The sequence below is a fragment of the Mytilus edulis genome, chromosome 2, assembly GCF_963676685.1.
Source record: "Mytilus edulis chromosome 2, xbMytEdul2.2, whole genome shotgun sequence".
In the NCBI taxonomy this organism is placed as follows: Eukaryota; Metazoa; Mollusca; class Bivalvia; order Mytilida; family Mytilidae; genus Mytilus; species Mytilus edulis.
Window position 1 is genome coordinate 44,496,393 of NC_092345.1, and position 23,655 is coordinate 44,520,047.

A 23,655-nucleotide genomic window follows, 5' to 3' on the forward strand; every position below is an offset into this window, starting at 1 on the left:
GATTTGATTTCTAATGGTCATAAGGGTGAAATATAATCCCTCTTGGGTGTAACCATGGCAACAATCTGCATTTCTTAGATACAAAATATAGCAAAAAAGGGGGGTGAACATGTCACAAAAGTCTCCAAAATTTGGTCTAAAGGAAAATTTCAATCAATTACAGTAATACCTTTCCTGAATCCATAGGTTTATATCTATCAAGTGGTCTCAAAAAAATCATATGCTTATCTGCTCGTTTTTCCATAAAATGGAATTGAAAAGATCGAGCGCAAAATCTTTGTTGATAAACACTACAATAATGTATGGACCTATGAACGGTACGGATAGGAAAATACGGACTGTAAATCATATAAATGGCCTATAAAACATGTTAAAAACAATCTTAATGTTCATATAAACCCACTAAGAAGGCTATATTATTCTTCATTTATCTAAAAATCAATTTTATTGTGCAAAAACTTTCATATTTAAAAAATTCACAGGGGCCATAATGCGAAACTAAACTTCTAACTGTGTATTGCTACCTTAAGTTTGCCTCAACCAAATGTTATGAAAATATACACAATTACCACAAAACTCGGATCAAGATCAAATTTGGTGACACCACTTTTAATCATCTGGAGTTATGCCCCTTTTTAAATGAAAAAAAACCCTTTTTTTTTCTTTTCCAATGTTTATGTTATGTCCTTTTATAATGTTATATGCAAGCATGGGCATCATCAGTGTCATCTGTGTCCTGTAGACACATTTTTCATTTTTTTTTTTTATCAAAAGTGCAAGACCCGCAATATATCCTTTACATCAACATGATACATTTTTTGTAAATGCTTTATACAGGATCTTTATTTTCTTAAAGAGGGTTTCTCACTTGCACATATAAATTGTCATGGACCTATCATTCTTTGAAGCAAATTTAACGTTGCTGTCACATTACATTTCAAATTTATATAATATATATAGTAGTTTCAATGTATTTTGATATTGTAATATTATACAGGTCTTCAGTTTTTACTGTCGACACTTGAGACACTATTTAACTTCCTCATAATATCCATGACTTTAAAACTTTGTAGGATTTATATATTTATTTTCCATTGTACACGTTGTACTAACACCTGTTATGTGCAGTGAACTAGTACATTGTAGTAGCCTCAATATCTTTATTAATGGCTTATTTAGTAAATGACATTTTCATTTTAAATAACTTATCTGACCTTTTCTTGATAAAATCTAATTCTGTTGAAAGAAGAATTTTATTTAAGATAATTTATGCAAATTTGGTATATTATATATTTACACCTGTAACTTGTAACAGATACATGTAGTTTTACAATAGAATTAGTTAACACAGCTATCCTTCAAATTATTGAGGAATTTGATGTTATTCAGTAGACTGTGAAATTCAACACATAAATTGTAATTTTCAGCAATCCAATTATTTATACATTTGTAGCATGTCAGAGCATAATTTAATATGTTAAATTTTATACAACTCTACATAGTATTATCATGATTATACATGTATAAGAATAGCATACCAGGTTTTCGTTTGAAAAGCAAGGAAATGACTGTAAAAATTACTTCAAAGTATCTATCTGAACAACAATATTTGGACAAAAGGCATTGTTAAGTTATGATTTGTTTTAATTATACTATGCATTTTATATATTTTATATTAATAATTTTTCTTTTTTGGATTCAAGCCTCACTGATGAGATTTTTGTAGACGTAGTCTGAAGTAAATACAAAATTTAATCCTGGTATCTATGATGAGTTTATTTACATTTATTTCCTATCTGGTTTCAAACAACTTTCAAAAACTACAAATTTTTATGCCCCATTTATGGGCATTATGTTTTCTGGTCTGTTCATCCATCGGTTGTTTCGTCCGTTCGTCTGTCCGTCTGTCCTGCTTCAGGTTAAGGTTTCCCGTTTAAAGTTTTTGTTCGAGGTAGTTTTTGACTAAGTTGAAGTCCAATCAACTTGAAACACATATTCCCTATGGTTTAATTTTTCTGATTTTAATGCCAAAGTAGAGATTTTCTCAAATTTTCAAGGTCCACTGAACATAGAAAATGATACTGCAGATGGGGCATCCGTGTACTGGGGACATATTCTTTTTTTTTTGTACATACTTTGTTAGAAAGCATTTGTTTGAAAGTTTATAAATTCTAAAAAAAAAAGAAAGTTTATAAATTCTAAAAAAAAAAAGAAAAGGAAAATAGTTGATAAACGAAATTAGTATTTTTGACCATAAGCCTGATAAGCTGTACTTGTATAAATAACTAATTATACAAGTAGTAATCCTATGTTTGTTTGTTTATCGCATAAACAACAATCCTTAATTCAAGTAGCATCATATTTCCACTTCCATTTTGTAATTACTTGCAATTTAATTGGACTTATATAACATCGGTTGACGATTTGCAAGAAACGATTAAAATTTGACAGGAAACATCCATTTAAGAGCAATTGAAGTCATGTATTTACAAATGTTCTTTTAAACATTTATAAGGGTCATCAAAGTGTGAAATACTTCAGTTGTGTTAATTAACAGTGGTGCAGTGGGCAATACACCAATTAATTTATATTTATCTTAAAGTAAACCTCTCTATAAATATAGATTTATAATGGGTGTATAGGCATAACAATTATTCAAATTTGTTAAATTTAAAGATCCAACTTAAGATAAAAATTCCGACAACAATTAAGAAGAAGTATCTGGTAGAAATTTTTGGCTTGTACAGGTAGAGAAAAAGCAATATCAGATGACTTGTTAGCTCCATAGAATTAGGAAAATATGTAGCCGATTGACAAAACTTCATAGCTACCTACCAACTGTCTCCACGTTTGGGTAGGATTTGTGCAAACCAACATATTTTCAAGTGTGGTCTTATTTCAAGGATATAATAGAAAAATTTAACAGATAACCCAGTAATCTGGGGAGTGATCCGTTTGCGCCAAAAATGCGTCCTTTTGCGCCACAACTTTTTTTGTCCAATGCTACGTTTGCGCCACCTGTTTTAAAATTACATGGTATCATTTGCGCCAAAAATAAAACATACGATTGCGCCATTTATGGAAGAAAAATCACTTCCCTCCTCCTTTATTCGGACTTGGAACCGGCAGTTTACACGGCAAATATTTCCTTTTCTGAAACATACTTTCTTCTTACCGCCTTATTAGCTTAGTAGCTTGTCACTTCACTTTATTGTCCAAAAAGACAAACATTTAAAGATGAATTACATAAAACAGTTCATAATAATTCCTGTGGAATACTTCTGTTCTATTACTGATAGAAAGAGTTTCAGCCCAAACGGATGGTGGGATCACAGCACTGTGTCATCAACATATGTGCATGGCTAAAAAAATTATCACCAAAAGCTTCTATTTTCTTTTCTTTTTTTGGCATATCTTGTATTAAATATTCAGCAAAGCAATAATGTTTCTTCTCTCTCTGTACATGGACTGTCTAATGCACTTCAAGTCTCCAGAAGTTCATTTTCATGGTGAAATATATCTCCTAACATTTAATACTTTTTAAGCCAAACATAAGAATAAATATTAATCATTAATATTTATGATATACATGTGTACAGGTAAAGTGGCGCAAATGAGTTCCGAATATTGGCGCAATTGATTCATTTGGAAAACAAAATTTTGGCGCAAATGATACCCCTGAAAAACGGAAATTGGCGCAAAAGGAGTGTTGCCGTAATCTGTAAAGCTATGGCATTTACTAGACTTGTGAAGAAGGTATGCTTCAAGATCAGATTTAGAGGGTCTCACTAGTTAGAGAATCAAAGAAATTGAAAATCCAGTATAAAAGAAAGTTTCACCTAATAATTTTAAGAAAGAACCTATGTAGTTGATAATTTTTTTTCCACATTAATAAAAAATTTCCGATTAATTTTGAATTAATGTTTATGCTAAATATTCTAAACTTTCTAAAGTACAAATATCTTCAAAATGTTTAAAAAACTTATTAAAGAAACTTATTGTATGTACAAGATCTAGATGTGTGTTGGTGGTAGTTTTAATTGATCATTACATAAAATACTGGTAATGATATATTGTGGTAAGTATAGTTAAAAATTAAAATACTGGTGAGCAAATTTTCTGGTAAGTCATTGTCAGTATTTCATTGGACAAAGCTTCAAACATACCACTTTTTTATCTTCAGTATTTGTTGTTATTACATAGTTGATCCATTTTATGATATGAATAATGTTATTAATACAATATTATTATTTTAACAGCAAACTTTAAAACCTATACCCATGTTTGCATTTCCATGTGACAGTGAAAGGTACACGTAAGTTTACATTAAGGCTGGCCAGTGGCGAATGGCTTTTAACTCTTTATCTTGTAATCTTTTCTAAAGAGACTTTCTCAGCATTACAGCCGATCACATTGAGTGTGTAGACAAAGGCTATAACTTTGGTTAGCTTGCTTGCTAGCTGAAACATGAAGTTATTATTAGGTTAGGTAAACTTCCCTTCTTTAAGAGTAGACTAGTCCGACAGATAACCAATCTATCTGTGTGTAGGACTAGGCTACTTCAAAAGGAGGGTAGTATACCTTACCTAATAATGACTTCACGGTTAAGCTAGCAAGCAAGCTAACCAAAAATATAACCTTTACCTACACACACAATGTAATCAGCTGTAACTTGAATGTTATAATACTTTCACATACATTTTTGATTTGAAGCAGGGATGAAAAGCATTCCTGGTTCATATTTTAAATAATTCAAATATGTTGAGAAAGTTTTGTATTCATAGTAAATGAATTAAAATGTCTAAAAAGCTTTAAAACCTAACATTATTGAAAGTTTTATGATTAAATAATTTCTTGTGGGGTCTAACATTTTTTTTTCAATTAGAAAAAAAGGACATTTGATATTTATTTCCTTGATTTAGATAAGATAGTCATTAGATATTTTATAAGTGTAACAACTTAACAGTAAGATTTCCTTAAAACAAACAATTACATGTCAGAAAAAATGCAAACGTTTTAAAGTTTGTTTCTTCTTTTTTCAATGTGTGACATTGATTATTATAAATAGCCTGACCCTGATAGATTCTCATGGGAAGACTAGACAAGGTGGATTAAGACTCCTGTGATATTCAGTTTTGTCATTTACAAATGTGAATGCAAATTCAGCTTTAGTTGGCATAGTATAGACATTTTAATTCATAGATATCTGCTAATAACTCTGTTATCTTGTTTTTCTGTATCAGTCTTCAATTATCTTTTTATTAAGATATTAGAAGAAATGAATACTGTGGCTTGTGAAGTAATTAATTATAGAACTTTTTATTTAAAAATGTTCAGTTATCGGTATGGCAGGGCAAATGAGGAAACCATGAAATAAAGAACCCTCAAATTTTCATTATTTTTTTTTTCAAAACATGAAAATAAATAAAAGCATAGTAAAGATTGGTACAGACAAACTGATGGTATTCTAAATAAAGTTTTGCACCAAAGTGTGAAGTGTGTTATCACTGTGATAATCATGATAATGAATCAATGATTTAATCATGATCATGATATATTTCATCATGATAAGGATAGATTTTATCGTCTAACCAAAAATCCATTTCTTAAATTTAATACATGTAGTGTGAAGAGAGATTGTATTGCAATGTAACTAGCTTAGTTTGTCTGTAAAGTAAATTCATCTAATTAATTTATTATACTTTTAAATTGGAATGACACAATCTATTCAACAATATTTTACTCCAAGAAAATGATTCCAGTATAATAACTCCCATTTTCATTTCAAAATAAGAATTCAACTTTTATGTTTTTTTTCCCTATGTTTGATCTCTTATGACAATTGATTGAAGTTTATTTTCTTCTGCGTATTCTGTATGCTTGAACATTTGAAGAGAAGTATTTCTGAAAAAATAAGTGCAACAACATTAAAATTAACAAGTGCTTTTTCATCTTTATTCTATGTCTTTGAATTTTCTTGACCAACTCTTTAACAGAAATGAGTATTGTAAAGCACTAACACAAATTATAAAGGAGTTTAACAGTATACTGTAGTATTAAAATTGATGAGCTTTGCTAATGGCATAGATATTGTTACTGCTAAAAAGTGTATCTCATAGAACATAATGATATATATTATACATGTAGAATACCATACACAGGTTTATGAAATTGGTTAAATTTATATTTAAAATTTGTTGTTTGATAGCAGTAAAGCTAATTGTTTAAATTATTCTGAATAAGGAGAACAAATATTATTAACATATTTTACAATGAATTTTGTTAAGAAATAACAAAAAAATGCTTCTATATTTAAATATAGGTTCACAATGCTAGTGATATAGAGTTAATTCCTTATTCCTTAGTTCTTATAATTGAAGAAAAAAGAAATACAAGATAAAAATTTAAAAAAAAAAAAGATAAAATTTCTCATATGACTAGAATTTTTTTTTTAATAACTAGTGGAAAAATAAAAAAAAAATCGATTACAGATAAATCAAATTTTGATAAAGTACAAAATGTACCAATTATTTTTTTATTTATACCTCATAACCTTTTTCTTAATAACTTTTATTTGTATTTTAATTGCATTTATTGTGTTTTTGTTTACAGAACAAAAGTAGATCATTTTACATTTGTATTGACTGATCTTGAAAGCAAGTATAAGTTTGGATACTGTCGACAAGCACAAGGAGTTCAGACATGTCTGTGTATTGTCAGGTAAGTTTTAGATGTAGACATTGAAAATATTAATTTGAATGAGGATGCTTTATGCAAGTCCATGATTTGATTTACTGTTATCTCCTACAAATTGACATGAAACATTTGTAGATTTTGTTCATGAATCCAAGAGCACTGCTTTAGTTAAGGCTGTGCCTCTCTGCCAAAAAAGACCTGAAAATCAAAAAAACAAAAAAGTAAAAATTCTTCCACAACACTGTACTTATATAGCCTATTAGATTAGCTTGAGGTTATGATATTTGAAATAGCTCACACTGAGATATAGGCTTTTTGTGCTGATGAGGCGTAAAGCCATCACCACTCAATCAATCTTAAGATTGTTTTATCGTCGTCCGAAGACATTTGGTTTTTGCACAATAACTTTAGTATAAGTAAATAGAAATCTATGAAATTTTAACACAAGGTTTATGACCACAAAAGGAAGGTTGGGATTGGTTTTGGGAGTTTTGGTCCCAACAGTTTAGGAATTAGGGGCCAAAAGGGTACAAAATAAAACTTTGGTCCTCCATCCAATAGTCTTTTATCAGCACTTCTTGAAGCTATTAAGATTTATGCCTAGATTTTCCTATTCCATAATAAGTAATCTAGCCTTTATTTTTTTTGAAAGAGAAAAAATTCTTTGCTGAATATAACCAAACCTTTTTTTTATGCTAATTTAAATATTGTATATTTGCAGTTGTCTCCCATGGTTCGATGTGTTCTACACAATACTTAACAAGTTGGCTGAGATGATTAATACCACAGATAATGATGATAATGTGACCGAATTATTACGAGCTACTTATGCTAATGGTGTACCAACACCTGGGGTACCAGTACAGATCATTGTTGGACAGGATGTATGCAAAATTTTCAGCCTTAGTTTATTCTCTTTGTCCCAAAATTGCCATTATGATTTGTTATATAGATTTTATAATCAGTATTTGCTACTGAAGAGTTGCCAACTTTGTTGGAAATAGAATTGTCTTGCTGCCAGAATTGGTCAAATTTTATAAGCAACCATTGTAGAAATGGCTTGAAATTAGGTTTTAGACTGATTTGATATGTATGAAATAATTATATGTATATGTTGCCTACAAAGAGAATTTATATACTTACGCCAACAGAAAAATGAGACATCTAAAAACTGTATACATTTTTATTTTTTTGTGTTTCCAGTTCTTGGAATATATTTATTTTCTGTTTATATACGACCGCAAAAATTGAAAATTTTTTGGTCGTATATTGGTATCATGTTGGCGTCGTCGTCGTCGTCCGAATACTTTTAGTTTTCGCACTCTAACTTTAGTAAAAGTGAATAGAAATCTATGAAATTTTAACACAAGGTTTATGACCACAAAAGGAAGGTGGGGATTGATTTTGGGAGTTCTAGTTCAAACAGTTTAGGAATTAGGGGCCAAAAAAAAGGCCCAAATAAGCATTATTCTTGGTTTTCACACAATAACTTTAGTATAAGTAAATAGAAATCAATGAAATTTAAACACAAGGTTTATGACCACAAAAGGAAGGTTGGGATTGATTTTGGGAGTTGAGGTCTGAACAGTTTAGGAATAAGGGGCCAAAAAGGGGCCCAAGTAAGCATTATTCTTTGTTTTCGCACCATAACTTTAGTATAAGTAAATAGAAATCTATGAAATTTAAACACAAGGTTTATGACCACTAAAGGAAGGTTGGGTTTGATTTTAGGAGTTTTGGTCCCAACAGTTTAGGAATAAGGGGCCCAAAGGGTCCAAAATTGAACTTTGTTTGATTTCATCAAAAATTGAATAATTGGGGTTCTTTGATATGCTGAATCTAATTATGTTGATTCTTAATTTTTGGTCCCGTTTTCAAATTGGTCTACATAAAGGTCCAAAGGGTCCAAAATTAAACTTAGTTTGATTTTAACAAAAATTGAAACCTTGGGGTTCTTTGATATGCTGAATCTAAAAATGTACTTACATTTTTGATTATTGGCCCAGTTTTCAAGTTGGTCCAAATCGGGGTCCAAAATTAAACTTTGTTTGATTTTATCAAAAATAGAATAATTGGGGTTCTTTGATATGCCAAATCTAACTGTGTATGTAGATTCTTAATTTCTTATCCCGTTTTCAAATTGGTCTACATTAAGGTCCAAAGGGTCCAAAATTAAACTAAGTTTGAAAAAAAATTGAATTCTTGGGCTTTTTTGATATGCTGAATCTAAACATGTACTTAGATTTTTGATTATGGGCCCAGTTTTCAAGTTGGTTCAAATCAGGATCCAAAATTATTATATTAAGTATTGTGCAATAGCAAGAAATTTTCAATTGCACAGTATTCAGCAATAGCAAGAAATCTTCAATTGCACAGTATTGTGCAATAGCAAGAAATTTTCAATTGCACAGTATTGCGCAATAGCAAGAAATCTTCAATTGCACAGTATTGTGCAATAGCAAATATTTTCAATTGCACAGTATTGCGCAATAGCAAGAAATATCTAATTGCACAATATTGTGCAATAGCAAGAAATTTTCAATGGATTGGAGTTATCTTTCTTTGTCCAGAATAGTAAGTAATAATTAAATTATTTATTATAGTGACATGTGTTTTTTACAAATGTTATATAATACAGTGAGAAATAAAAACAATAATTAGAACACCCGACCCTTTGGGTCTATAGTAGTTGAATCAACTTAAATCATTGTTTTATACAATATACAATGTATATTCACTTTTACTACCAACTGATAAATTAAAACAATCTTTACCATTTAGTGATAACAAGCATCTTTTGTTACATTTTAATATTTAATGATGTATTTAAATGAGTAGTTATTGTTGCAAACTCCATTAGAAATTTGAATTGAGATCAGTTTTGGAAAAAGGGAAAGGAGGATGTGAAAAAAAATGGAAGGGGGGGGGGGGTTAAATTTTTCTCATTTCAGATTTCATAAATAAAAAGAAAATTTCTTCAAACATTTTTTTGAGAGGATTAATATTCAACAGCATAGTAAATTGCTCAAAGGCAAAAAAAAATATTTTAAGTTCATTAGACCACATTTATGCTGTGTCAGAAACCTATGCTGTGTCAACTATTTAATCACAATCCAAATTTAGAGCTGAATCCAGCTTGAATGTTGTGTCCATACTTGCCCCAACCGTTCAGGGTTCAACCTCTGCGGTCGTATAAAGCTGCGCCCTGCGGAGCATCTGGTTTAACTGTTATTTTTGTGAATTCAATTATCATTGCTGTTTTTCTAGGATTCTATTGTTTGCTGTTTTTTTATGTGCTTTTCAAATACTGAGCACATATTTTCAAGAAAAATTACTGAACTACTTTGATAGAATTTTAACTTCAATTAGGTACATTTACTAGTAATAAGCTCTAAAATTCAATCTTCTCTTTTTTTTTCAGATGTTAAATTTTACAGCCCCAGATATAAGTAAATTACCAAGTATACCTACAAATGTAAGTATGTGTTTATACACTAAAACCTGTCCAAATGACACAAATTGTTTGTGTGTACTATACAGGTTTTTGGGATACGATTGCTTTCAAGCAATCTGTAGACTTATACCGGTGGCTCAGAGCAATTTCCCTCACGTCAATCGTTTTATTCTAAACATTAAGGAACATCTCAGATTCTTATGATTGTCTTGCTTTAAAAGGTAAAAACAAACAAAGGGATTGAACTTAATCAACTTTCCTATAATGTTCTTTTCATAATCTTCATGTTTGATAATTCCCTTGACTTCGATGCGTGTTTTTAACAACACGAAAAATCAGAATTAAGCAGTATTTATATTTAGTGTAGTTATAAATTTAGAAACACGTCAGAGGGAATTCCCAGTTTTGATACTGGAAATGCGAGAGTTCTCTGAATACCGATAAATCTATTTCTGTCATATAAGAACTGAAGTGGAGTTTTTCTTACATGTTACTGTTATGAAACTGATATTTGAGATTGTACTTCCATAAAGAAATTGAGAACCATCTAGGTTGTTTAATAAGCATTTAATATATATCTTGCCCCAGGGTTTGGTTTTGAAATTATGCGCATGCGTATAGTTTTCTTGACTTTAAGGGGTTTTAGATTGAATGGTTGCTCTGGATTCCCCACTCAATTAATTTATAACTCATGGGATCTTTTCTATGTATGTCTGCTATTGTGGGTTATTGTTGTTGCATAATTTTAAATCATATGCATCATTTAGATTAAAATAAATATATTCCACATCGTAGAACACCCCTTCTGGCGAAATGGAGTCTTCCATATTATCGTTTCGAGTTGTCTCCCTTCCGGCAGTAACTTCCGTGAATTCTGAATATAAACAAGACGTCGAGTATTAGCTGGTTCTGTCAATAAACGTCGTATTATATTAAAAACGAATGCAATTTAAACCGATAAATGTGTACGGAAAGGAGCCATGATGACTGACCCAAAGGAAATTAAATATTTAAAGAGTTAGGAATGGGGTTCCTCCTAGAATTAACGTAGGAAAAAGGTGATAAGTTACGAATTGAAATCTACATCTACATCATACGACGATCGATCGATCAGCACATTGATGACTATACGTCGGCGCATCGCTAACAGACACTTAATAAAATATAATGTAACCAATGAGTGAAATAAAATGCCTTCTCTGACATCTCTCACTCTGAGTCAGTCAGTGACTGCTGTGGAAAGTAAACTTGGTATTGATAGTACAAAAATAAAACACAATAGACCTAATTACATTGTTCATACACTTTTATCCGGGTTTGGCTATTTTGTAACTATTTTACATGTTTGTTTGTCATTTGAATTAGTTTTGAAAATAATATTATCCAGCTACATGCATACATGTGTCAATGAAACAATGGCAATCGTATCCCTCAGAGCAATCTGCTCTTTGATTTTTACACTGGATAAATCATTAAAGTCTGAATGTTCTGTTTGTCCCAAAATATGACTCACATGTATGATTGAATATTGATGACAAGTAAAATAGGATAATAAGTAACATGTGACAAAAATTAAATATACATGTATATAAAGAATAAAGAATGTTCTAGCAGTAGAAAATAGATGCAATAATGCACTAGAACTTTTATATAGATATTGCATTCAATAAATAGGCAAATAAAAGCATTGCTCAACCTCTTTTCCGGTTTTCTAACACATTAAGTCACGGGAAAAAATCTGTTGAAATATTAAATTGCTATATATTTTATGTAAATATGAAATGAAAATCAAGATATGATATTTAATGTTTTAGAGAAACTTAACAGAATATTACAGTGCAGTTGATACAGAAAATATGATGAGAATATTTGCAAGGTAGGTTTTACAGTGGCCTTAAGATATTATTTAGTGGATTAAATGTTTTACTTGTAATAAAAATTATGATACAGAAAACACAGTTACTATACATGTGACCACAATCCTATGAAATAGTTGGAAATATTATGTATTGGGCTGTTTGTTTACTTGGGTTGCTGTCTTATTGATAACTGCTCGTAAATAGAATAGACTTGTTGTCAGAATTAAGAATTATGGTAGATATTGTTTACAATCTTATTGCTCACCTCATTTTAAATTCATACATAACTAAGGAACATCTGTTTTATGTCTGTTTAAAGACATAAGAAATGGTGTATATAAATCGTGTGATTTGAGCTTGACATACATGTTTAGTGAAAACTTAGAAATTATTGCATTCAATTACAATCCTTGACCTCTAGCAAAAATATGAAATCTAATTAATGTGATTGCAAAAATATATGAAGGGAAGTCACAACTAAATTTATGAATGCAAATTTTTATCATTGTGAAGCTGATACTGTCCCAGTTTTTCACATCAAACATTGTAACTATTTCAGAATAGATAGTATCTATTGATAAAGTGTTGAAGATTTGATGTATAATCTGGTCTTATTGTGTTGGCTGATTGCTGTTTATTATACATAAACTGTACATTTTATTTTATGAATACATGTTATTACAGTATGTTACATGAAAGACGTATCCTTATAACTTCAAAGAAATTAAGTCGACTGACATCATGTGTGCATGCCTCTACAGCTCTGCTATACCCCATGCATTGGTAGGTAGATAATTGTTAAATTCATCACTATTGTTATATTTTGCAATGTAAAGTAAAATCACAAAAATACTGAACTCCTTAAGAAAATTGAAAACAGAAAGTTCCAAATCAAATAGCAAAATCAAATGATAAAACACATCAAACAAATGGACAAGTGTCATATTCCTGACTAAGTACAGATTGGTAAAAGATTTTCTAAATGTATTAATAATGTTTTAATTCTCAAATAAACAGTAATGTGAAGATAAAAAGACAACTGTACCATGAACATAAGTACATTCTAACCTGTATTATTTAAAAATACATTGGAAAGGTAGACCATTTTCTTTTGGAGAAAGATGACTTTTCTTTACTGAAATTATAAATTAAATTAAAAATTTAGATGCAAAAAATGTGAAAAGATGAGAATCACAATAAAACTTACATTGAAAATTTTATAAGTAATATTTAGCAGCAGTACTGTGAATTCCTTTATTTTCGTGGGTTTCAATTTTTCGTGGATTGAGGAAAACTTGCATTTTTGTGGATATTCTATTTCTTGGTTTTGTCAAAGTCTGTATACAAGCCAATAGCAAATGTTTGATTCTTTTGAACATTTAAATTTGTGGTTCACCTGTACCAACGAAAACCATGAATATTGGTTTCCCATGAATATAAATGAATCCACAGTACATGAATTGGATACAATGTTTTATTACTGCTAATTAAATGAAGATTCATGCATGATTATTCATGATTCTACAGTTATTGGATCACTAATAGACATAAGAATCTATAAATAAATAAAACTCAGAATCAAAGAGCTGACATTTTGTAAAGTTTCAAATGTATTCTTGTTTGCAGGCAACATTTATTTATACCTATTTTACCGCCACACCTGTTAGACTATGTGACAGCACCAATGCCCTATGTAATTGGAATTCATTCTGCAGTATTGGAGGTAGGTTTTTATCAGAAATTATGTCAGATTTTCTTTATTTCATCAGATATATGAACGTTTTTAAAGAGAAGAATCTTTATTATAGCATATAAGTTACATACTTAAAATCACTGTTACATGTTTTAAAAATATGAATGCTGTCGTTTTAACAGTTGCTAGCTGGCCTGGCAAAGGACCACATGTATTATACTATAGTATGATGAGTTGAAATTGTACTAGTCTTTTAGATAACCATGTTTGCTAATTGGTAAAACTTTGGCAAATTAAGTATCATGTATATTTTTAACAGATAGAACTTTTGACACATACAACAATCACTTTTCCAATGTGGCGTCAGATATTTTGTTTTATGACGTCAAAATTTTGCGGAAACCTGTGTGATATCCAGTAATGGCGGACAAATAGCGATAAGGTGTATACTTACCCAGTTGCATTATTCTCATTTATAAAAAACCCTACTATTAACTCACAATAATTTCTAGTAATGAATATTTCTATATTTATAGAAAGCAAGAAAGAATGAGATATCTGATGCTGTGATATTGGATGTAGATACAAACACATTAATAACAGATTATGATGATTTTGAAGATCTTCCTTCAGAAATTGTGAGTTATACATCATAAAGTGATATATTTTGCTGCTGTATTGTAACAATTGAAAAATACTGTCATTTTAAAAGAGAGACAAACTATACAAAAGTGTTTATAAGGGAAGATGCAAGTTTCACATATAGTGACGATTTGAAATGGCTTTTTTTTTATTTTTCTATTTGCCAAAATTAGTTGGTTTACAATAACCTTCACTTATCAGCAATCAATCACCCTGTTTTACTGGGATATAAGGTCTCCTAGACAATCAATGAATACAATGTATATAACCTATAATATTATTTGACATTTGGTCTAGGAAAAATAATGCATTTAACATATCAGATAAGCTTTTACTGGTTTAAACTATTGGACTGATGCCCTGTGTGAAATCTTTGAATTGGGATTCGATTTTTGTAGTAGAAAAAAACAAATTAAGATTGTTCAAGGAAATTTTAAATAGACATTTCCATTCTCAATTTTATTATAATGAGATACAATAACTGTTTAAACAATTGCTTTAATTCCAGTCTTCCTATCTGAAGAGGCATCTGAAGAAAGATAAAATTATTCAGCAAATGTCTACTAATGGAGATGTTATATCCAAGGCTTTCATGCAGGCTTTAGTAAGGCTCATAGGTAAGTGTTCCCATTGAAATTAAGGTTGTCAAAATCGACTAATTTAGGTTCATTGGTAAATAATTCAAACAAAAGTGTGTCCTAGCAATTGCTCTAACAATATAGCTGTTTATAGACAATTATCTGATGTTTCCATGTTGTCTTGTTTTCTATATGGACTGAGCTCTTGACATCCCACGTTCCCTAAAAAGACCTTTAGACATCATAACAATCTCAAGACTGTATAACCATGTGATTCTATTGTGTTGATTGTACTCATGACATAGCACACTATCTTTTGAAATAATTTCAATATTTTATTTTAGGTGGCTACAGAGATGCTTTAAGATTTCATCCGGGTGAACCTATAACTTTTGACCCAGAAGCATTTGTGCAGTCAAGACCATCCTCAATGCAGCCATTTCTGGACTCAATGTTTGAATTACAAATATTTCAGCAGGTAGGGAGCACAATGAAAAAAAGGGTTCCATAAGTATTATTAACTTTGACCTATATTGGTTTTACAAATTGTGACTTGGATGGAGAGTTGTCCCATTGGCCCTCATACCACATCTTCTTATATCTACTAAGAGTTCCATAAATATTATTAAGAGGAATAAGTTTTACTTGTTTCATATGAATAAAAGTATAAGTTGGGTATTTCTTTCAATGAGAAAATGCAAAAGTGCAACAAAAATAAGATATCATCTAGAGATTAGCATAAATATAATCAATGTATACATTCCAAGCAGACTATATATGGTAATGTTGACAAATTTCCAAAACTTGTTGTCTTGTCTAATAGAGGTTGGGTTATTTAAAAAAATTCCAAGTTACAAATTTCTTCGTTTATAGCTTTTTTTTAATCTAGTCACCTAATTAAAAAATAATTTGAAGTCTTTAGTTACTCTAAATAGAAGCCCTTTTTAGATTCTATACTCAGACATTAAAGATTTTTTACATTTTTTACTTTCAGTTTATTAATGATCGACTGGACATGTTGAATCTAGGCAAAGGTTTCAGTGATTTATTTGAACAGGAGGCCATGTTACAGGCAGACAAGCTCAATTCACAATCAAGATATAAAGAATGGTTGGGTAATATGAAGGTATGTCATAAAGTATTGGTAAGAAATACACAAATTCCAAACTTAGTTTATCTAGCTTGTATTTTCTGGATAATGACTTATTGTGAATTATTATGTTTGATGGATACCAATTTTTGTAGATTTCATGGGTTAAGGCAAACCACAAACTTAATTTTTCATGGAAGTACATTATTTTATAGGCTTGTACATTTAGGATATAACTGTATTGTATTTTAAGCTCCGACGGCATCAATTGGGGATTTGATGGTCGCAAATTAAGTTTACTGGCGACGCGTTAGCGGAGACAGTAAACGGGTATTTGCCACCATCAAATCCCAAATTGATGCCGTCAGAGCTTAAAACACAATATTGTTATCTCCATTCTAATGAAACTGACAGAAAATAACATTAAAACATGTATTTAAAATCTGTCATATGCCGTCTGCGCTTGCGTGTACGTCCCATAGCATCAATTGTCAATTGATGCCATGTAAGAAAGTGACGTTATCCAATCAAAATGAACGTTACAAACGTTGTTGCATTAGAATTGTAAGTTGACTTTGGCAAAACCATGAAATCAAATATTCCCCAGAAAAACAAGTTTTTTCCTGAATCCATGAAAATTGGTATCCACGAAAATAAATGAATCCATAGTATATTTTAGTTCCACAAGTAGTTTCCCCCCTGAATGTTGATTAGAATTATCTTGCATATAAATTTACAATGGATGACTTTTATATATTTGTCATTTGACTTTGAATGTTTTGCATAGTGGTAGTTTACATATTAAATTATTGCTGTTTTGATATCATCATTTGAATTTTTTTATCAAAATTTTATACAGACAAAACATATCTTTGTGTCAAAAGTTTTATTCATATGTTATTTTATTTGAAGTTTACTATAAAATTATCATTATTTCCTCACTTGTTACAATAAATTGTATTTTGTGATGTTCACTGTTTTATTTTTTATTGATGGAAATTTTATGTTTATTTATTTTTAGAAACAGGGTAAACAGATGCAGAAAAATTCAAAGGAATATTTCAAAGACTTTAAAGACAAGGTATGTACTGATGTCTACATTATTCTCCATGGTTACATAAACTTTCAAATTAGAATTTTTTCATACACATGAAATTCCTTGATACTAGTATTTTTGAGTTTAATGTGATTGTTTCTTTCTCAGCTTTTCAAAGACAAGGTTTGTAAAGATGTGTACACTATTATATATGATTTCATGTATTTTTTAATTGTACAGAAGTAATGAATGAATTTTATACGCATTTTTTTTATTATATTCATCAATTTTTTTTGTATATCCATCATTTTTGGCATACTCTGCAGAGCTCATTGCAATTTTGAATTGTGATGCATTATATAAAGGCCTTCATTGTTCTTATCTTTTTATACACTCACTTTCTTAGTAAATTATAACCTTATTTATCCTTCTCTCTTCATAAATATAGGGTCCAGTTGAAATAATTCACAGCTATCTGTTGGTTAGTTGTAAATTTCATGTTAGAGGCCTTCTGGATCCTAAACTTAGTTTCTAGAAAATATGTACCTCAAAACAGGCATTCAGAGTAGTTGACATGGTATTTGAATTGATTTAATCACATATTTCTTCATTCAAAACCATAGATTATTAGTGTAAAATTATATGATATAATGAAAATTGAATAATTCATTGTGTGCTTAAAATCCCCAAATAATAAAGGCAGAAGTTGGCAGATTGTTGGTTCTAATGTATTATATTATCAGTTTGGGTATTTGTTCTTACAACATACTGTTATTTGAAGTGTATGCATGGTACTGTGGATTCATTTATTTTCGTGGATACTAATTTTCGTGGTTTGAGGAAAACTTACATATTCGTGGATATTTAATTTCGTGGTTTTGGCGAAGTCTAAACTCATTCCTTTAGAAAATTTGTAATTCGTTGAACATTTGAATTCGTGGTTCTTTTGTACCCACGAAATCCACGAACATTGGTATCCAACTAATATTATGGAATTCACAGTATATGGTAAATGGTCTATATGTTCTGCAGTGAAATATAAAGTTGTCTATGTAGTATCTTTCAGCAGGTCAAAGTTCGATACTGAAGGACATTTTCAGTTTCTTCAACTTGACCATGAATGTGTAAATAAATATTTACAAGTGACCACCTGACCTAATGTTTTTAGGCATGATTGGTTCATTGTACAAATGAGTTTAATTAGAATTATAAAATGTTTGCAATTAAATTCTAGTGGCATGATATGGACATTAAAACCATGTCTCATAAACACATATACAATATGGCTGCCAAGGTCAGTACAGCTTCAGCTAAGGTCAGTAAACCATTGAAGCATGCTGAAATGTAGCCTCATTCTGAAATTAAAAATAACTTATTATGATTAACTAAACTTAAGAGTAGTTTCCCCTTTTTAATGTTCTCTTTAAGGGAATAACATCTCTTGAAATGCTTCACAGCTCTGCAGTTTTTCTGAACATCAGGCTGAATAGAATATCTGATCTATATCTGAAGGTTTTTTTTTACTGTATATTTATTTATTTTCATAGAGACCATTTTTTTCTGATTGAGATAAAATATGATGATTTTTGCAAATTAGGGTTTACAAGACTCATGGAAACTTTTAGTTTACTGAACATGGTTCATCTCAATTTCATGAAATCCACAAAAGTTGGTATCCAACAAAAACACTGTAATAATAAATCAGAAATCAAAATTTGTGCTAAAAGTTATACTCTTGCTTAAGAGGCATTCCTCTTTGAAGACATTGTTTTCAAAGCAGACGTGAAGATTTTATAGGATGGTACTACTGTATACTAAAAATGTTGATATTATCATTGAAGCTTTTACAATATAGAAAGAAAATAAAGGTACTTGAATCAAAATAATTTATATATCTTAATGTGCTTCTTTAACTGACAAATTTCAACATCAAAATTTTTTATCTGAGAAGTCTGAAGGTGCTTTTACATGGTACAATTTTCCATCTGATTTGATACCCTGGTCCAGTTAAATGGTATAGCATTATATTCACAGAATATATTTTTCCATTTGATTAACCAAACAACAGTCTTCACACAATATGATTTTTTTGTCTAAACTTATAGGTAAAAAAATCACATGGAAATTATAAAAATGTGTACTGTGTAAACCCACCTAAAGAAATGTCAAAAAAATATTAAAAAAAATATATTTCTCCGGTCATGATCAATCTTTGACATTATAAAATTAAAACGATTTCATTTCTTCTTAAAAAAACAACCAATAACAAACAACATGTATGTCACATATCAAACCGTAAGATTTGAAGAAAGTACCTCATGATACATACATGGATAAATAGATTTAAGTAAAGGTTGATAATAACAAATTAATTATTTTTAGTATTTAATGAATAATGTACACCCAAAACTTATAAAGGTGTTAACTACTTTCAGGTAATATCTATTTTCTTTCATAAAGAATTTGTTAAAAAAATATCCGGTTTAAAACCAAAAGTTTCAAGGTCACCTGAAGAAGGCTGTTTCATCTGACCAATAGAGCATCACATTTTAGATAGCCTTTAAGCAAAATTCAAATTGAACTTTACTGTTGCTTTGACATAAGTTAACACCTGTGTAAACTTTGGAATAAGATTCTAACTAAATGATGCTTGCTGATATCTGTCACCTTATCAGAATGACAAAGAAAACTATAGCTATCTTAATATTGCTAACAACTTTTTTTGTTTTTCTCGTTTTTGAAGACCTGTAGAAGCCTCCTTTCTAATCTTGTTACAAAGCAACGAGTAGATTAACAAATTAACATATTTTATAGTCACCTGTCTTTTCTAAAAGACTGTACAATGATCTCTGGAATTGTTTTTAGTTGCTTGGGTTGCTGTCCCTTTAATCAGAGGTTTATAAAAACTGATCTTTGTAACCTTCTGATCTCAGTTTTCCTCTGGTCAGAGATCCTTCAGACAATTTATTTGATTGAAATCTATTCTTGGTTAGTAGATCAGAGTTGTCTGTGTGTGTGCATGGAATAGAAGATGAAGATATTTTGGATATTATATATCAAAAATCTTTCAGGATTAACACCTTTCATATATGATCTCACTTTAGTGTTATAGTTTCAGTAGCATGTAAAAAGAATAATGAAATTGTGATGAACATTTTAATTTTACATCCTAAACCATTCACGACTAACTTTTATTGTAAGATAATAAGATCTGGCATAAATTTGATAATTTTTGACATAATGGTAGAAAAATGCTTATTAGTATATTGAATAGATGTCTAAATTGTATTTGCAAGACCACGAGTGTTCAAGTTAGGTATAAACATCAGTTGATAAAGTACATGTATTTAAACTTGCATATCAATGCTTTAAATTATAGCTTTATTGCATGCTCTCAATATATATTATATTTCAGACTTAGAGAAAACAGTATTATAAATAATTCATGTTTTCTGTATGCTTATTTGATATTTTTTAGAACAACTTTTAAGGTTGACTTTGTCTATCATATATTACATTCATTAATTTAATTTGATCATATCACAGAAAGTATTGTTCAAAACATTAGATATTTCAAAACTTATTCAAAATGTTTCTACATGTCATCATTTTTGCAAAGTTTATCATTTTCCTTTTAGTATTGCAGCTATACAACTTTTTAGCTGATACCTCAATGTTCTGTAGAACCAAATAAGACTTTTTGGGTTACTAATGGTTCTTTTTCCAGGGGCATCAAATTTGGGTGATTTGAACGATACTAAAATGAAGGTTATACACTTTTTGGGATCACATATCTATTCTTGAAAGTCAGCTTCAAGCATTTCACTTGTTTTGTCATAAAATATCTTGTTTTTTTAATATTTAATGAAAAATATGAATTCACTGAATGATTTTATAAATTCACAGTATTTGCTTAAAAATACCTGGCAAATCTCATTCAAAAATTGACAGAGGGAAAATGAGGGAAATAAACCATATATTATTTATTTCTGCCCTAGTTCAATACATTAATGAATGGTATTGAAGAAAGGATACTTTGGGCATGCTGAAAGCTTTTGTTGATGAATAGATATATGATCAAGGATAGATTTGGACTTACAGAGGACATAAGTCATATTACAAAGTGACTAAGTCAATTCTTATTGGTAAAAGTGACTTGAGTCATTTCTTATCACCAAAAATGACTACGTCAATTCTTGTCAGTAAAAGTGACTAAGTCATTTCTTGTCAGTAAAAGTGACTGAGTCATTTCTTATAAGTAAAAGTGACAGAAATAAAACCATATTTAATCATCTTTGTTTAACAGGCTGCTCCTGTAGTTTCTAGCGCCATGCATACTGTAAGTCATTAGCATGTTGCTGTTGTCAAGTATGATTATATGCTTGGTTACCATGTTTTCCTCATTATTGTCATCATTCAAGGCCTTGCTTGCTCATCACTTTCATTGTTGTAAAACTGTGGTTTTGTTTTATTTATTTATTTTTTTGTTTTATTTCAGTACTTGTTGCATATTTTTCATTTATATCGGTAGATGATAATTTTAGCAATGTTTGTTTTTCTCCCCTTTTCCACCATTTTGAATGAATTGTACAAGTATATGCAACTGTTTTAATAAGCAGGAGTTTTACCTTTGAGTTTCTTTGAATGTTAGAATTTTTAATCCCCAAAGCTGAAAAAATATTTCTGAGTCACGAGAAAAGAAACCTCAGGGAAGTAATAATTTTATTATGAATTTAATTGAAAACTGTAAAAAGTAAAATGGCTAAATAAAAGACCATTTTAATCAAAATATACATATTAAAAAAACAACTTTTGATTAAAACAAAGGGAGTTCTTTGGAATTATTAATGGAGAGTCATAACTTACTGTTTAATTAAAACTGAGTTTGATACTTTCACATAAGAAAGTATATGCATCTATTAAACAATTAAAAAAAGACAAAAATTAACATCCTTTGTTAGAGCACTGCTAGATTATTATATTCTTTTAAAAATATTTGCATGTTAATTTTTTGTTTATATACTTTTGTTTGAATGTATTTTTTTTCAGTATTTTTATTTATCATGGAATATTGTATAAATTGGTTATTTTTTGCATGATAAATGGAAATCAAATCCTGAATGTTGAAATAATTCACTAAAATAAAAGCATGTGTAAAGGTTTAAACTATTCTAATTTAACAATTTTACTACATTTTTGTAAATAAAATGATGTTTCAATGCAGCAGTTCTTGTAAGGAAGTATAACAGGGGGAATCATTTAAAAACAAATTATCTCCCGTAGACACAATTCATAATCCATTTAAGAATAAGAAATGCAAACAAACTACTTAGCAGAGGTTCATCAAAATCCAATTCATGCAGAAGCACTACAGCATCAATACTTTAATGACTTTTAAATGAGGCAATACTTGTAAGGAAGTATAACAAGGGGAATAATTTCACTACAAATTATCTCCCTTTCAAAATTCATCAAATCCAATTCATGCAGAAGCACTATAGCATCAATACCTCAATGTCCTCAATCAGCCATTGATTTGCCTTTATATCTATAAATAAAACCCAGATTTTCTGTATGTCACATGACACGGACATTATAACCCAATTTACCACCACTGCAAAAATCACATACCTGCATTAATTTAGAAGCAAGGAGATATAAATAAAGAGTCAGACTACAAGTTGCACCAAAAAAATTGAAAAAATTTTATTTATGAAGTTTAAAATATATTTAGATAAGTCATAAGAAGAGCAAAGAAAATGTTCTGATACATGATAATTTTGTGACACAATCTATATAGGTGACTTCATAATCAAATTGTATCTTGCATGCATGTCTTATCTAAGTGTGAAATTTCTTCTTTTTTTATTTTTTTTATTTCAAAGTTATGAAACTAATTATTTATATAAAATACTAGTTCATGTTAAAACTTTATCCATATTTTTACAGGTACGACGTGAAGGAAAGAAATTTTATACAGGTGTAAGGAAACAGGTGCAGGATATACGGAAAGTGAGTAATGGTTACCTTTTAAGAAAGAGATTTTACACTTTAGCATGCTATATTTCAGCAATAACTTTTGTTTTTATGCCCCACTTGCGATAGTAAAGGGGCATTATGTTTTCTGGTGTGTGTGTCCGTTCGTCTGTCTGTCCGTCTGTCCTGCTTCAGGTTAAAGTTTTTGGTCGAGGTAGTTTTTGTTGAAGTCCAATCAACCTGAAACTTAGTATACATGTTCCTTATGATATGATCTTTTACATTTTAATGACAAATTAGAGTTCTGACCCCAATAGACCACTTTCAAGTTCATCCGTAACCGGAAAAAAACTCGTCAATTATGCGCACCTTTATAACGTCATTTACCAGATAAAGGGGGTTGCCTGTATCCCTGCACTATTTCAATCATCAAGCGTCTTAATGATCGTCACTGTGCAGGATAAACTAGAAATAATGGTTGTTCTGTAGGTACTTAATGCCAATTCCCTAATGACAGCAGTGTTGATTGTCAATTTTGAGAAATCAATTTGCCGAATAATTTGTACAATATAGAATTATAGTTTTCAAACCACATCGGAATGTAAGTGATGACGCCCCTAAATGCACAAAT

At 29.9% G+C, this 23,655-nt stretch overlaps 1 protein-coding gene across 49 annotated transcripts in view; it reads left to right on the forward strand.

Moving 5' to 3' along the window:
• The window catches only part of LOC139512234 (DENN domain-containing protein 1B-like), a 49,506-nt gene that overhangs the window by 10,088 nt on the left and 15,763 nt on the right, over positions 1 to 23,655 (forward strand). For 8 of the 49 annotated variants that reach the window (XR_011662217.1, XR_011662231.1, XR_011662230.1 and 5 more), the window contains 13 exons: positions 4,260 to 4,309; positions 6,613 to 6,720; positions 7,418 to 7,580; positions 10,118 to 10,171; positions 11,965 to 12,026; positions 12,694 to 12,792; positions 13,636 to 13,732; positions 14,239 to 14,340; positions 14,853 to 14,961; positions 15,267 to 15,400; positions 15,917 to 16,048; positions 17,034 to 17,093; positions 22,998 to 23,060. Coding sequence is in view for 30 of the 49 variants with exons in the window: in XM_071299705.1 (XP_071155806.1) it covers positions 4,260 to 4,309; positions 6,613 to 6,720; positions 7,418 to 7,580; positions 10,118 to 10,171; positions 11,965 to 12,026; positions 12,694 to 12,792; positions 13,636 to 13,732; positions 14,239 to 14,340; positions 14,853 to 14,961; positions 15,267 to 15,400; positions 15,917 to 16,048; positions 17,034 to 17,093; positions 22,998 to 23,060 (1,233 nt within the window). In the remaining 19 variants the exon portion in view is untranslated. Of the gene's footprint in view, positions 1 to 4,259; positions 4,316 to 6,612; positions 6,721 to 7,417; positions 7,581 to 10,117; positions 10,172 to 11,964; positions 12,027 to 12,693; positions 12,793 to 13,635; positions 13,733 to 14,238; positions 14,341 to 14,852; positions 14,962 to 15,266; positions 15,401 to 15,916; positions 16,049 to 17,033; positions 17,094 to 17,216; positions 17,232 to 18,282; positions 18,364 to 18,889; positions 18,917 to 21,354; positions 21,388 to 22,997; positions 23,061 to 23,655 lie in introns of all 49 variants that reach the window. The other 41 variants (XR_011662216.1, XR_011662215.1, XR_011662229.1 and 38 more) reach the window with 12 other exon arrangements.